Raw genomic sequence first — 15546 nt, 5'->3', positions numbered from 1 at the left:
TCTAATGTTAAAACTCTACGGGTAAGTAACTCACCAAATACAAACTATGGAGCCAGGAAAGCATGGTAATGTTACCAATCCTGCATGCATGCACTGATTGCATCACTGACCTTGAAATACCTCTGTTTTGATTATATATCTGGGTTTTGTACAGAGTGAATGAATCATGGTGCAGCAGACTGAATATATTAGTAACTAGAATTAGACAAATGGAAAGTAGAATAGAGAATCAAATTGAAAAATTACCAATTATGTTTTTACATATTCCCCATGTAATCTCACATTCATTGAGATGCAGCAACATGGGCTATCAGGGCCAGCATCATTGACCAATTTTAAAATGTTTGTGTTCCATAGTGTCACTATTTGAAATATAGTGTTTTTGAATTCTTTTCTTCACCTACTCTTCTCTCCGTAATAAAACAAGAAAAATACCAGTATATGCAACTGTATTGTCTCCAGTTTTGATTATTAGAAGGCTTTTGTGATTTATATTCAAAGTCCAGCTCTTAAATAGTGTGACTAATCTGAGAATAATCTGATGGAGTGATAGGTTGCTGTGATTTATGTAGACCAGGCATTTTAGGAAGATGAGATAGGCAGTTTGCAGATGACTTTGAGTTGTTTGCTCACAGTAATGAAATAGAGAATTTGAGGAAACCAGTCGTGAATTTAAAGTTGTATGTGGTATAGTTTTCATTGAACTTTGTTCTTTTATGCTTTTATTTCAATTAAATGCCTCCTTGCATATTAAATGTCTCATTACTCTGCCTGGCTTATGCATCATGGTCTCCCCAAATGCGTTTTGTCTTCTTGCCTGCACCTTTTCTCTCTTCAGACCTCTCTTCCCTTTTCTCCTTCCTCACAACCTCCATTTTTGTTCTTTGGTACACACTGGGATGGATTCTCCCTCCTTTTTTACATTAAGAAGAGGGAGCATTGATAACAGAAGAGGTACGGTCTTTCTGCTGTCTCTTTGTTTTTTGACCAGTATCACTGAGGCTTCTTACAGAGTGCTCTCTGCCCCCTCTGCCTTGAGTTTTGCTATGAGGTTAGACAGAAAAGCCTCCCAGCCCTGCTAGGTTTTCACTTGTAGTCTGGAGGATTCTTAGTACAGAATAGTTCTTAGAAATTGCAAGCTAGTGCTCAAAGGCTTTCAAGAAATTGCTGCTGTGCATGTGCGAATTGCATTTTGAAAAGGGGTTTTTCATACATTGGGGCAAATTAGGATATGTATTCAGAAATAAGTATGGTTTGTGTAATTACACTGTTGAAGTCAAACTTCCACTTCGAAGTTAGAAGTAGCTGTTGTTTGTTTTTAGTAAGTAGCCTGTTTTTAGCAGTGATCCTTTAATACATTTTGTTAATACTCCTTGCAGAAAATGATTAATCGTTTTAGCAAAACTTTTTTAAAGACTAAGTCTGATGCAAAAGTTTCCTCTTAACATCCTGGAAGTCTGGCAACATTAGAAAGAAATGAGTATCAGTTTGAAATGTGAATTGTGAGGCATCAATAATTGTGTAGGGTGCTATGAGCTCTGCCTATTCTAGTCTCTCTTCTAGTATTGTGTGAAGACTACAATTTTGACCAGTCATTCTGTGGTTTGCAGGAGGTAAAAGATACTGTCACCTTCTTTTACATGCCTTCTCAATCAACTGTCAATATGCCTTGCACTTTGAAATGAAAGATGAATTTAATTTATGACTTAAATGTCATAATGTTTTGAAGTTACAATATTAGATATTGTTAATCTCCTTTAATTACGTTTTTTAAGTTACATTTTTTTCTTCTGTTAAAATATCATCAAGCAGAAACCAAATTCCAGGAAAATGTATTTATCTGGATATGGTGTGGAACTTGCAATAAAGAGTACAGAATATAAAGCAGTAGATGACATGGAGGCTAAAGGTATGTGGGTTTTTTAATTGATTTGATATCTTGTTGGAGATACTATTGACATGTGTTAAAATCTTCAGTATGTACAATATCCAGTCATTAATGTTTTGAAGGCTATACTTAATTTCTTTCTACAGAAGGAAATCTCAGGTATTAGGAACTAAGAAATCAAAATACATGAGAACATTTGTAAAGATCTGTGCTTAGGATACAGTCAGTTTTCTAACCTCTAATTACTGTTTCCTGGAGCACTTCAGAACATAATCTTGTCTTTTTCCTCTCTGTAATTTTAAGATTGTTTATCTTTGTCTTCAGTTACTTTATGATTGTTGGCATCTCACATGTACTAATGGCTACAGTATCTACACATTAGTTTTTTCAGGGCTGAGGGGTTTTTTTTTCTGAATTTCTGTGGAAATACTTTCACAATCTTGTGTAGAAAAGTACCATAGAGTGTACCATAGATGTATCATAGAATTTGGACTGGTGCATTGAAATGAGACATTTGCTACAGAAAGTGGTAACTACAGCATGGTGACCAAGAAATTCAAAAGATAAAAGGGAAGTTAACTCTCTTTGGTAAGACTAAGGTTTAATGACCTTTGAGTCCTGTCAAAAAATAGTTTAGTTTTTTTGAAGGGGAAGAAACTGACTTACATCAAATGCCAGCTGCAGATTCAAGTGCTTTAAAGTCATCAGGCTTTTCAAGTATAAATTTGGTCGTAGTTGATTGGTAAGTTATACCTTATCACTTAATCAAACTGAGAAGTTGGTGTTTTGGGAAGTTAGCTGTTTAACCACACCTATTTAATTTCATATAGAAGTTGTTACCACTGAATGAATTATATTAAAAATTAATTTTAATGTTTCAAAGTTCTGTAGAGTAATTAATTCAGATGCCAAAATATGTGAGTATAAATTTAATTAAAACTATATCTGGGAATGACAACTTCATAATTGTGTGTTTCTATTAACTGTTTTATAATTCATAAAACATAATACTACAATAACTTTCTTGGCTTGTATTGTCTGCCTGTGTTATGTGTTCAGGAGCAAATGAAACAAAAGAAGAAGAAGATGAGGAAGAGGAAGAGGAAAGTGATGTCCAAGGATTTCTCTTTAGCAAATTAAAGTGAGTTGATATTAATTAAATGGTTATGTTTGTTTCTGGAATCTCAACCACTTGGGGTTTTTAATAGAAAAATTGAGATTTATGTTCGAAATTACTTCATTTGGTAGAAATTTTTTTTTAATGTCTTGTGAACATAAAGATGCAATGGCTGTTTATTCTGTTAATTTCAATGTATTGCTTTTAGTTTTCTAATTATCTTAGAATGTATACAGTTCTAATTTAATTTTTAAATCAAAAATATCTGCCTAGGTCACAAAAGCTTAGAACATTATGATTTCACATTTGCTAGATAATTAGAATCAAAATATTGGTTTTCAAAATGCAAGAGTAGCACAAGAAATCCAAACCCATGGGCTGTATCTCCATAAGGTGTTTTTAAGAAGGATAGTAATGGATTTCATAGAGTTAAGGAGTGATATTTCTAGGAAGATGGACTTACTATAGATACCCTCTCATTTTGGAGTTTGTGGATTTGTCTTCTCTTCCAGCAGGAATTCTTACCTCCAAGCCGCAATCTGTTAGATGAAATTGAATGTTACCCTACTGAGCACTCCTTCCAAGTCCTCAGTTGGTGAATTAGTTTTGTGGTTTCAGTCAAAGTACTTCCCTTTTACTGTAACAGAACCATGTAGTGTATCATAATTTTTTTTTCTTCAGCAAAACCCCTTGAGACTGTGGATCTTCTCTAGATGTCATTCTCTCATTATTTAAAACAAAAAGTAAACTTGTTTGTAGATATTGTCACTAAACTGTAAATCTCAGAGTTCAGAGCTGCTAATTCTGTCTAAATTCTTGGGAGCCCATCCCCTCCCTTCCTGCCTTTTGTTCTCTGCCATATTGAGGTAGATGTGCACTCAGATCTTGAGGCCTCCCTGTTGTTTCAACTACGTGTTTGAGATTCTGCACAGCAGGTGATACCAAATGCTTATGCCATATCTTTATCTGAGCTGGTTTTCTTCCTGTATTTTGCTAGGTTTAGCTATAGTTAGTCTCTTAATTCTCCACTGTGACTGATTTGTGAAGCTGTCAGATAATTCTGTGGGTGTGGCATTGTTTCTAGATTCATTGGTTTTTTCTCCTTTTCACACAGGAGGTGAATTAGATGTTTCCGTAGTCTGTAAATTGTCCCTCTGTTACAACCATGTCAAAAGTTTTACTTTTCTCGGCTGTGAAATAGTTATGAATGTAAGCAGAAGACATAAAATGTTTTTTGTATACCATGTTTTTTAGGTCTGACAGATGATTTGTGTGCTCAATAGACTGATTTTTGTCAGTGCTGTCAATTTATAAAACATGTTCTCAATGTTGTGTTGCCTATACCCCTTGTAGATAATGCCACAAAGAGTGCATTCAGTTACACTCAGTATTTAGTACAGTTGATGTACAGTTAGATATGCATTATCCTATAGTAAGCTAAATAAACAGTGTTAATACTGTCAGTCTTTGACTTCAGTTATTCCATTTAAATTTATGTGGCAGGTTTTGAGACAAATCACTACAAAATAAGTGAACTCCTGGTATTAATAAGAATTTCCTCCCGGAGAGAGTTGTCAAGCATTGGGACAGGCAGGCTGTTAAAGTGGTTGAGTTGCCATGCATGGGTAGATGTGGCACTTAAGGACGTGGTTTAGTGGTAGATTTGACAGTGCTCACCTAATGGTTTGACTTAAGGATTTTAAAGGTCCTTTCTGACATAAATGATTCTATGATTGTTTTAAGTGGAGTTTAGCCCTCAGAAATCACCTTTTCTCACCCAAAATCCATATTTTTGTTCCAAGAAGGAATTAAAGTTCACTCTTGGTTCTTATCCTAAGAATACAATATTAGCTGTGAGCAGTACTGTGGATAAAAGCAGACATTGATGGATGTAATTGATTCTTCTTTGCAATAAAATGTTTTATTGTAGACGGATGCATCCTGAACTGAAAAACAATCTGATAGAATTTAAAAAACATCTAATTGAAACTACTAACAACATGGAACCACTGAAGGTTTGGGAGATGCAGGGTATGTGTTGCATGTTTTTTGAGTTAACACAATACTCTATTTGGTATTCCTGTGTTATTTTAATGTATGGACATATATTGCCTGTTTTTTTCTGCCTGATGTGTCATCTCAGGTATTAAAATTTGTTTCAGATATTATTTTTAGAGGTCAGGCAGAAGATATAATTTTAACATGACTGCTGGGTTGGGATGAAATACATGTTAGGACAGCTTGTTTTCTTTAGTGTATAAATTTTATCAATGTACTGGAGTTCACATAGATGCATTTTTGAATATAATGTCAAGTGGAAGAACATGCTTTTAAAAGGTTTCCTGTAGAAAAGGAAAACAAATATGTTGATTGTTAAAGCTTGTGTGCTGATTCTGTAGCTTGAATGAAATTGTAAATTGCTCTAAAATATAAATCTCTCATAAAATGTCACAACATTTAAGTTTACACAAGTAAATTTTCCCTCTTACATTCCTCAGCTTTAGAGGACAACCTGATCAAAATTAGTTTGTCTATATATTAGTGCAGAAGGAGGCTGAGCAATTATCTGAGTTTAGTTTCTTTTGGGACCCTGATGTTAGAGAGCTTGCTAGCAATGTCCAGTCTCATATCAGCTGTGTGAGATAATTATAGTTCACTTGCAGTCTTTTATCAATGAAGGTAAAGTGCAGTATTAATCTAAAATAAAAACAATTCAAAAATATTGCTTTAAAGTTCTCCTGAGAAATCTACTTTTGAAAAAAAATAGAAAAAGAAAGTAGTGGGTTTGACTATTTTTGTGTGTGATTGAATGCCACTTGGTTGATATTAAAGCTGAAGCAGCCATGAAACTTCAATCCCTTTAATGTCTACCTTCAAAAGATAGTACAAGGTCTCTGTTTAGTGATGGTCTTTTCTATGGTGTTATGACTATATATATAAAAAAGGAAACTGGTGCTGCTCCCCAAGAAACCAGTTCTTAGTGTTGAAAGTAGTTAAGTGTTGGGATGCTGTTAATTTATGTCACATGACTTGTAGTGGTTATGGTTCAGGATCTTCAGTCTTCAGCCCCCAAATTTTTTGGTGCAGTTATTTTGATACCCTTACTGCTGATATGAGAGGGTGCTTTCTCTAGTTCATTCTTAATGACTAATTATAGTGGCTGAATTAATGGCTCCGCTTCTCTCTGATTTCCTTTAATTAGCTTCAAAGTAAAAATCTAACTAAATTTAAGCAAAACTACTTCAGCTATAGGGCATACTTCTATTTATAAATGAACCTAAACACCATTCAAGAGTTGTCTTTCAAGAGCTTTTATATTTTAGGTAAGTAATTAGTAAGTATTTTTTCCTCAAGGTGCCTTACACTGTGCTCTCAGCTCTGTTAGGGTGCTGCAAGGGGAGGTGTCTGAGTGACAGCCCTGACCAAAGATAACCAAGGAGGTAAAAAGATGTCAGTTGGCATCCAGTGGTGTTTGAATATTTGGATCCTAGCTGTTCAGCATAAAATGAAAATTATTAACAATCAATGAAGGGTTTTAAGTGTATGACCCAAGTTCACAGGTTCCTCACTATCTGTGGTAACAACTGCAACTGGGTGTTGTTGCTTCAACTGAGGCACCATTATGTGCCTGTCGAAAGGACTCTGAAATCTACTTTTAATAGTGATTTCTTTTTATACTTCTTGTTAAAAGTATTAAGAAATAGAAGTTAACATTCCACCTCTTACCTTTTTTTTTCAGCCAAGAAGTACCCTATCAGGCTAAACTAGGAATGTCTTATTCACTTTGATTCAGCCTTCCTTTTGTTTTAATTCCTGATTGCTTCAAGCTGATGATGCAAACTTTTACTAGGCAGTATCCTCTATGACTTTCTGCCCAGCACTTTTTACTATATGTGGCATCAGCTTTCCTCAAATTGATTAAACAGAGGCTTTAAGTTTTTGCTTAAATGTCTTAGCTAGAAAATTATGAGGAAAACCATCACTGCTTGAGTTAGTTATGTAGATGTATACAAGGTACATGGGAACTTCTAGTATAGCATTGCCTTACCCCATTGGTACCAAAATTGGATTTGTCCTAGTCTTACATGTTAAAATTTATCACATTCAAATTAGACTCCAGAGATAGCTAACTGAATTCCATCACTGCTTTTTCAGTAGATAGACAGATTAATTTTAAACTGTCCCATTATCTGAAAATTTACTTTGTTCTGAAAATGAGATCCCTTTAAAAATGTGCTAGGTGTTTTTGAGAACTGAAATTTTACAGTAGTTTGACTTTCCATTCCTGAGTTGCCATTTTCTCTGTGAAGTTTCTGCTCCTTTTGAAAAGTGAAATTTACATGCTCAGTGCAGCTTTTTACATTAAATATATCTGTTACCTGAAAAACTTGTGAAGTCCTGGATCCTGAAAGGTCTTGCTCTTTCCTGCAGTTATGGGTGTCTGTGGATTGGTGCGTATCTAGGTTTGAGAGTGGTACTACCCTTTTGATGATGGCCTAATACCTCATGATGAATGGTCTGGGCATTTTCAGAATGTTTCTGTAAATTTAGAAATTACATATATAATGTGTATGTTCAAGAAAGTAAAGCAGAATTCTGTAGAAAAGCCTGAATTTAGTATTTCCAACTTTCGTGACCAGTTTTTTAACCTTAATGTTAATATAATGTCAACCTTATGTTACTTTCATAATTGCTGAATCAGAGATTGAAACAAAAAATATGTAAATAGTGAGAATGTATATAAGGAACAGTTTTCTGACTGTAAATGATAATGCTTGAGTGGTATTTCCAGTGATTTTTTTTTTTTTAATTTATTTTCTCTCCCCTTCCTAGATCTTAGTTTTCAAGCAGCTACTCGAATTATGTCTGCCCCTGTTTATGATGCCTTAAAGGTAATGAAAGACATTGCTCAGAACTTCCCAATAAGAGCCAGGTATGATATTTAAGCTTTTTTTTTTTTTTTTTTCAAATGCTATTTTTATGTTTGTGTTTGACTGTAATTACAGTAATACAGATTTATATCCAAATCCTGCAGTCAGATTTTCGATTTGACAGATTTGACAGCTTGGTAGATGAATTCCAGGCAATTTCACTGAGTAGAAGATAACTCCAGGCAGAGCTCATGATCAGGCTCTTAAATGTTTCCTGTCTGATGCAGGAGATGCCATGAGGACATGCTAATCCTTCAGGCACTTAGTCCTCATGGATTTTACTGGACTGATATTTTCCCAGGTGAAAGCTTATGTTGACATAATAGCAGAACTAGTCACAGTGGAAAGTGGCAAAATGCTTTTAATAAATTTTATAGGCATTCGCACACATTAGTTCTAAGCACAACATTGCTATTGAGATTGAAGCCTTGGTATTGTATGGTAGTGTTCTTACTGGGGAAGATCTGTCTTCCATAGCAGATTACTTAATAAAAGATCAAGATAAATATTGAATAAATGAACATGTCCTGATTTTAGCTTTCCTAATATGAAAAATTGTTCTTCCTGTAAGCCAATAGTATTGTAATTGAGAAATGCTTTTCTTCATACTTAATAAGTTCTTCATGTAATCCTATCAGCAATATTTGCTTGAATTACTGAATTAAATGTGATGCTAAATAGGGTTCTTAACTCAGCGTGCTGTCACATTTTGCCACTCTTGTTTAATTATCACAGTATTTCATTGTCACCCCGATTCTCTGTAAGAGAAAATCTACACCATAATAGAAAAACTGCTGTTGTAACATCTTGTGTCAAGGAACCAAAATGCCTTTTAAAATGCCTGAAGCATAATTATTATGAAATAGTATGGTATAAGTTTGCACTTAGATTAGCAATTTGAAAATTCAGCTTTCCAGTAGGAGATAGTGGAAGCGTACATAATGTCAAACTTCAAGTCCAGTTCTGTTCTTCAAAGGACAGGAAAAAGTCATTTTGAAGTGTGCCAGGTGACATTTAAATCATTGATTTTACAAGTCATTAAATTGCTACATTCCACTCCAACTCCTGTTGTGCATTTGAGGCATTAGAGAGCTCAATTTACCTACTCTTCAAATATTTTCTGGGTGAGAGTGTAAGAAGACTTTAAAATTATTAAAAGGGGAAGGACTGTTTCCATCCTTCGTTATTTATTCTAACATGGTAATCTAGCATGTTATTTTTAATGTTAGAGGTTACAAATATTTAAATAATTTAAATTCAGTAGATGTACATTGACAACTTAAATCAAAGGATTATTGTGTAAAAATAGTGCACAGAATATATTTCATTAGTAGTCTAATCATGCTTAACCTGATGAGTCAAAATACTAGTTTTGAAAAAAAACTGGAATAAGCAGAAAATGAAGAAATATTGCTTAGTCACTTTAGATAAATAGCCAATTATTATAATTATAGTATTTTTAAACTGTGTAAGTTTCAAACAATTTTTCTATGAAAAAAAACATTTTTTATTACACAAAATTTGTTTTTAAAGGCTATATACAAATTTTGGAACTGTAGTTTTGAAAATAGAATACTACTTGTTCCTTAAAAATGAAGTTCCTTAGACCATAAAAAAATATTATACCATTCCTCTGAAATTTTCTTTCTAATTTACCACCTGTATTTCCAGTTGAAAAGGTTAGTCTGAGGTAGATTTTACAAAATGTCATCAGATGTAGCCAGTGTACCAGCTGATATATGTCATAGCAACATTTTGATAAGCCTGATAATTATAAACTTCACATACAGTACATTATGGCAGAGGAAGATAAAATAGTCTTCTTGAACATTTATAAAAGGTAAAAAAGACAAATCAATGTGTTACCTTCGAAAGATGGAATGACTAAGGAAACTAAAACTTTGTCTGTCTGCGAATGCTTAACATTTTCAAGGGTCTCTATCTGCAAATCTATTTTGTGTAAGTCTCAGCTAATTTTAAAATTGTCATTCTTTGCATGTTTTCCTTGCCTTTGTCCTGACAAATCCATGGCTCTCTGTGCTGTAAAGTTGAGTACCATGGAGACAGTAATATTAACTTAAAATATACAAATATGGTACGTATTCAGGTAATAATTTAGACGACCAAACAACTTACTTTTTTATAATGTACATCCAGAAAAAAGCAAACAAGTTATGAGGGAACATTGAGAGTGGTAAAAAATATGTTGATGATATTACTGCCAAAAAAAAATTAGCCTGAAACTGAAACCTGGGTGCACTAGAGTAAAGCAGAACGATATTTGTATTAGATATTCAGTATTTATGATAGTGCACTACACATCTTTTTAAGACTTAATTACAGCATTCCTCAGTTGAAGTGCATTGGATGTTTAATTAAAATACCAGTTTCACATAAAATAATGATTTTTAAAAAATGCAGTGGTTGAGTGATGCAAATATTTCATTTTAACAGATCACTGACAAGAGTACCTGTAGACAAGAAAATGCAAAATGAAATAGAAGAAAATCAGAAGGTTTGTTTTAGTTCTTCAGATGGACATTTGAACTACTATTGTTTTGCTGCTTCTGGAGATTTCTTTACTGTAGTTACTTTTACAGTTTTTGTTAGAGAAAAACAGCTAATTGTTATGAAAATCTGTTGTGAGACAGGTAACATTTAAGTATGCAATTCAAGTATTTCACTTTCTGCTATTTGTGAAACTTTTTCCATTCTCTCTTTTGGTTTTGCAGAATTAGGCAAGGCCAAACAATTTTCATGGAGTGTTGAGTCACAGATTGTGTGCTGGGAAGCAAAATAGGTATCAGTTACTTTTCTATAGCTTTGGTGTTGAATCAACGGCTGCTGCTTGTATTATGGTCAGCACATGCTAACTTTGAGCTTTCCACGCTCTCAAAATCACAAATGAAGCTATTCTGCAGGGTGTTTTGAACATCATCTGTGGCAGATAGTGGTTTTGATTTCATCCTTGATCCACTGCATCTTTTGTTCCTTGTACCATACAAAGAATCCTTGTTCCTGTGATTTTGACTGATCTGAGATTTATTCTGAGACGCCACTTAATATATGTTGAATTCATGATGTCTGTGTCTGTTCAGTTTGGATTTTTTCTTTCAAGTTGAGTGTTGCAGTTAAATGTTAGGCACCATTCTTGTAGGACTGGTCATGTGAAATGACATAAGAACAGTGGAATATCACTGTCCTTAGTCTTGATCTTCAGAAGACATATTTTCATATGTTGTTAAGACTACCAACTGTAGTGAAAGGGATTTATACCTTACTCATGTTACTCTTGTACTTATGCAACATTTCTGTGTATCATTTTGCTTTGTGTCCATTTAAGCCTTTTCCTCTTGCCTTGTCAAGACTCCTATCTCCAGGGGAATAGCTTTTCCAGATTCTTTCACTTTCCAAAACAGTTAAAATGAAGAATGTCCTTCTTGCACTGATGAAGCCTTCTCATAAAGAACTTGTCATCTCTGTTGTACCAAAAATATCACATAAGTGTTTTAAAATTCTACTCCATGCAAAACTCATGTAAAGGTTTCCATCCTGGATTATTTCTTGCCCAGATGGTGACAGGCTTGAGTGTAAATGGTTATGCAATTGTGTGGGCTTGTTTTGGTCCACAGATGACTGCACATGGGACTGGTATATTGACAAGACATCTCATGTATTTCAGCAGTTCATGTCCTTGAGCTCTTCAACTTCCTTGTGTTCAGGGTGCATCTTTGATCCTTGGATTTTCCCAGAGATCTTAAAGTGGGCTCAACACGTTTCTTGCAATAGTGAGAAGTTCTGTAGTTTTTGCTGGAGGGAGGAAATCAGTGTCTGCACTTTATTGCTTTCTGTACACAGCCAAGATACACTTTTTGCTATAACTCTTTGTTGTTAGGATTATAGTCAGCATAAAGCAAAACAAATCCCTGATGATCATAGTTCCTCCAGAGCATGAGTGTTGGTATTAGGACTTTCCCTGTTTCTTGATGAAGGCTTTACAATTACTTTCCTTAATTGCAGCTCTATTAACACAAAAATCAAAACAAACTACTTAAGCAAAAAATACTCCATCACAAAATGGAAAAAAAAAAAAAAAGTAAAAATCTGTCAGGAATTAAACTGACCATTGCTAAATATAAGAACTGGGAGAAGTAACTTACAGTTTTACAATGGATATCTGTGTGCTTGGTCAGTGGAATCACTCCTATGATCCCGTTGATGTATTACCTACATTAACTTCAAGAGGATTTTATGCACCTATCACACTAAGTTTTAATTTCATGTGAGGTCACATCCTTCCTGTAGTCTAAAGGCCTTTAAACAGCTAAAAGCTAAAATTTGTTGAATAAAAGTAAGGAAACTTCCTGAACACTGCTGCTTGAGCACAATAAATTGTCATGTGCATTCTTGAGCTGCAGTACATCCATCTAGCAGCAGGAGAGATATGATCCCATGCTGTGTGTAACTGGATGATTCCCTCTCAAGATAATAAAAGTTGAATAGGAAATGCAACGGGAGGAAATAAAGTTATTAAAAGTGAAAGACATGTGATGATTTAGGTGTAATGAGTTGATACCTAAGCAAGAAATAGAAAAAGAACTGCTATAGATAAAAGAAAAAAATAAAATCTCATTAAAATGAACTCACAACTTGCAATGCAATAATTTGCTGAAGTTTAGCAAGAAAATACTACATAAATATTATCAGCCTTAAATTCTAGTGTTGGATGACTAAATAAATACTCCTTCATCAACATTTTTATGACAAAGTGGATGCACTTCTAGACAATCAAATATCTAGCATCAAAATTGTATTAAGAATCTCATCTCTGATTTATCAATATCTATAAGTATCTGAAGCGAGGGTGTCAAGAAGGTGTAGCCAGGCCCTTCTCTGTGGTGCTGAGCAGTAGGACAGGAGGCAACAGGCAAAAACTGATGAATGGGGAAGTTCCACCTGACCATGAGGCAGAACTTCTTTACTTTGCAAGTGACTGAGAATTGGAACAGGCAGATCTGGAAATCTGACTGCTCCTTCTGTCATGAGTTGGAATACACTACTGCTGTTGCTCCTGTCACTTATCTTGCTACAGACTGAATGGTATTGTGCCACAGAGCTCTCTGTAGGAAAATGGTAATACATGCTTTACTCCCTAAATACCACTTTCCTCTTGTATTTGTTTATTGTGGATCTTTTATCTTCTTTGCCAAGCAAAGATATGCTATGCTATCCATTTCTCATCTATGTTTTTTCCCATGATCCCTCTGTTAGACAAGATTTTAAGTTTCTAGTCTTTTTATCCTAATTCCCTGAAACAATTCAACTGCACGTTTTTCAGAATTAAGACGTGTTAAATCATTGACAAAGCTGGTTTCAAGTGGAGGTCTGAGGGAAATACATGACATCTCCCTTTGCTGAATGGATATATAGAAATAATTTTAAAACTTACAAGCTGTATTTCTGTATGTGTGTATTTTCACTTTCTGTTGGCAAACACTGAGAATGTGTCCTTTCCTCTGCCTTGTACAGGTAGGTTGTTTTCATTTATATCTGTATGTCTGAAATGTATTAAATAGCACTCAAAAATATGTGGTCATTATTCTTTCCAACACTCAGATAAAAGAAGAAGTTGTGTGGAAGAGATTAGATGTGTCTGTTTTGCAGAATTGCTTAAGGGTGTTTATATGTGTTAGTGTAGACATATACCTAAATAAGTAAGCAATACTTTTTACTTTTTAGCATTTCCATGAAACACTTGGAATTCAACCTGGAGAAGCACGTTTATTTCTAAATGGCCTTCACATTGACCTGGATTTTTATGATCCCTTTAGGTAAGGTGTACATTTTGTTTGAAGGTCACAGAATTACTAATAATACTGGGGAGTTGTGCTCATGGTGCTAATCTCACCTATTGCATTTTGGGGGCAAGAAAGTGTTCCAGTAGGAGGAATACTGATTTACAGTGGTTTTACTTTGATTATTTGTATTGACATGGTATAAGTAGTTCAGAATAGCCTTTTCTCTTGGAATGTTTTCTAATTTGCCTATAATTTTACAAGTCACCATGTAAAATTGATTTGGAAATGGAAGGAATCTAACGTGTGCTTGTAAAAAGGTGTGAAAAGTACTTTATAAAAAAGTAAGTAATGCTTTCATATCCCTGTTACTTAAAAATCAGGAAAATATAGGCATGAAGGCAGTCACAAAGTCTTACCAGTTCTATTGTGCTGTGGAATACTTCAGGGGTTATTTTATTCCCGAATTTGAACTTGTAATTATGTTTTGAAATAAGTTAGAGACCTAGTGTTACTAACTGATGTTGTTTTAAACATTAGGCTGGGAGAATATAAAGAGAAAACATTTCTAAGACTATTAACAGGAAGATTGTTTCTAGTTTTAAAAATAATTTTTACGTCACGACAAGAGTTCTTTGTAGACATTATGTACTTTATCTTTCTGAAAAAGTATTTTAGAGACACTTAAACTGGAAGGAAAAGTGATGCATGGCCTTAATGAACTTGGAATCAAAGGGGAGACCCTGAGTAAATTTATGAGGTTGCATATACATCCTACAGATAATAATTATGCACTAGATATTCGTCACTCTTCAATAATAGTAAGTAACTAAAGTTATTTATTTAGAGATTACCTCTTTGATAATTCTCTGTATGAAACAGATTTTCTTTTTTTTTTTCGTATTGCAATTGAAATACTAGGCATAAGGCTATATATATATCAATTAACAGTTTAAAATGTTTTCAAGGGTAATATTCCTTCAATATTTTTTATGATACTTTTTTCCAGTTTATACCTTACTAAAATTTTAAGATATAGGGTGGTTAAAGGAAAAGAAAATTACATCTAGAGGAGTTGCACACTCTTAACTATAGAATTTCTTTTATAGCAGTTAATGTAGATACACAATATTACATAATATATTATGCTAGACTTCTAAGTGTAATTTACAAGTATAAGTGTACTTTACAAGATAAGTGAATTATGGGCCACTTAAATATATTATTTCTAGCTGTCCAATGACTATGATTTTTACCCTTCTTCAGAATTTACACAGGTTTCATTACAAAGGTTATACACCAGGGTAAAAGGGACTAAAATATTATTTTTCTTGCACCTGAAAGAGCTGCATTTCATTCTTCTGTTTGCCCCAGCTTGCACAGAAAGGATTAGAGGAACAAATCAGCCACATGTTAATTGGCTATTTTGATCTATCTAAAGTTCTGTTGCTGCAGGTTGATGATAAATACTGTATTTGGATTACAAGATGGTTATGCTGTGTTACACACATCTGTGTGATACATTGTTATGATGTTTGCATAATGAAAGTAATTGTCACAGTTGAAAAAAAATGGTTTAATGGTTTTATTCACATCCTTGTGCACATCCTTATACTTCTTCCTTTTCCATCCAGTATTAGTTTTATTCTATACTGCAGAAAAAAAATTTGATTTAAAATAAAAAACAAAGATAAAATTTAGAAGCTATTTTCTATTATTTAACAAAAGAAAGGGAGACATTTTATAGTATTATTATGCCCCCATATTTTTCTCACTGTTCAATGCATATTTTCTAAATGGCAGCCTTTTTTGTTT

The 15546-nt window shown here is 33.9% G+C and overlaps 1 protein-coding gene across 3 annotated transcripts in view; it reads left to right on the top strand.

Annotated features, from left to right (window-relative positions):
- UGGT2 (UDP-glucose glycoprotein glucosyltransferase 2) overlaps positions 1-15546 on the top strand; it is a 74758-nt gene that overhangs the window by 15701 nt on the left and 43511 nt on the right. For 2 of the 3 annotated variants that reach the window (XM_056496434.1, XM_056496448.1), the window contains exons 6-12: positions 1810-1909; positions 2948-3029; positions 4936-5036; positions 7839-7938; positions 10391-10451; positions 13676-13767; positions 14402-14552. In XM_056496434.1, coding sequence (XP_056352409.1) covers positions 1810-1909; positions 2948-3029; positions 4936-5036; positions 7839-7938; positions 10391-10451; positions 13676-13767; positions 14402-14552 — 687 coding nt within the window. The remainder of the gene's footprint in view (positions 1-1809; positions 1910-2947; positions 3030-4935; positions 5037-7838; positions 7939-10390; positions 10452-13675; positions 13768-14401; positions 14553-15546) is intronic. The other variant, XM_056496442.1, reaches the window with a different exon arrangement.

Source organism: Oenanthe melanoleuca, chromosome 1 (assembly GCF_029582105.1).
Source record: "Oenanthe melanoleuca isolate GR-GAL-2019-014 chromosome 1, OMel1.0, whole genome shotgun sequence".
In the NCBI taxonomy this organism is placed as follows: Eukaryota; Metazoa; Chordata; class Aves; order Passeriformes; family Muscicapidae; genus Oenanthe; species Oenanthe melanoleuca.
Note: the sequence above shows the minus strand (reverse complement) of the source record. Positions and strands in the feature narration are given on the sequence as shown.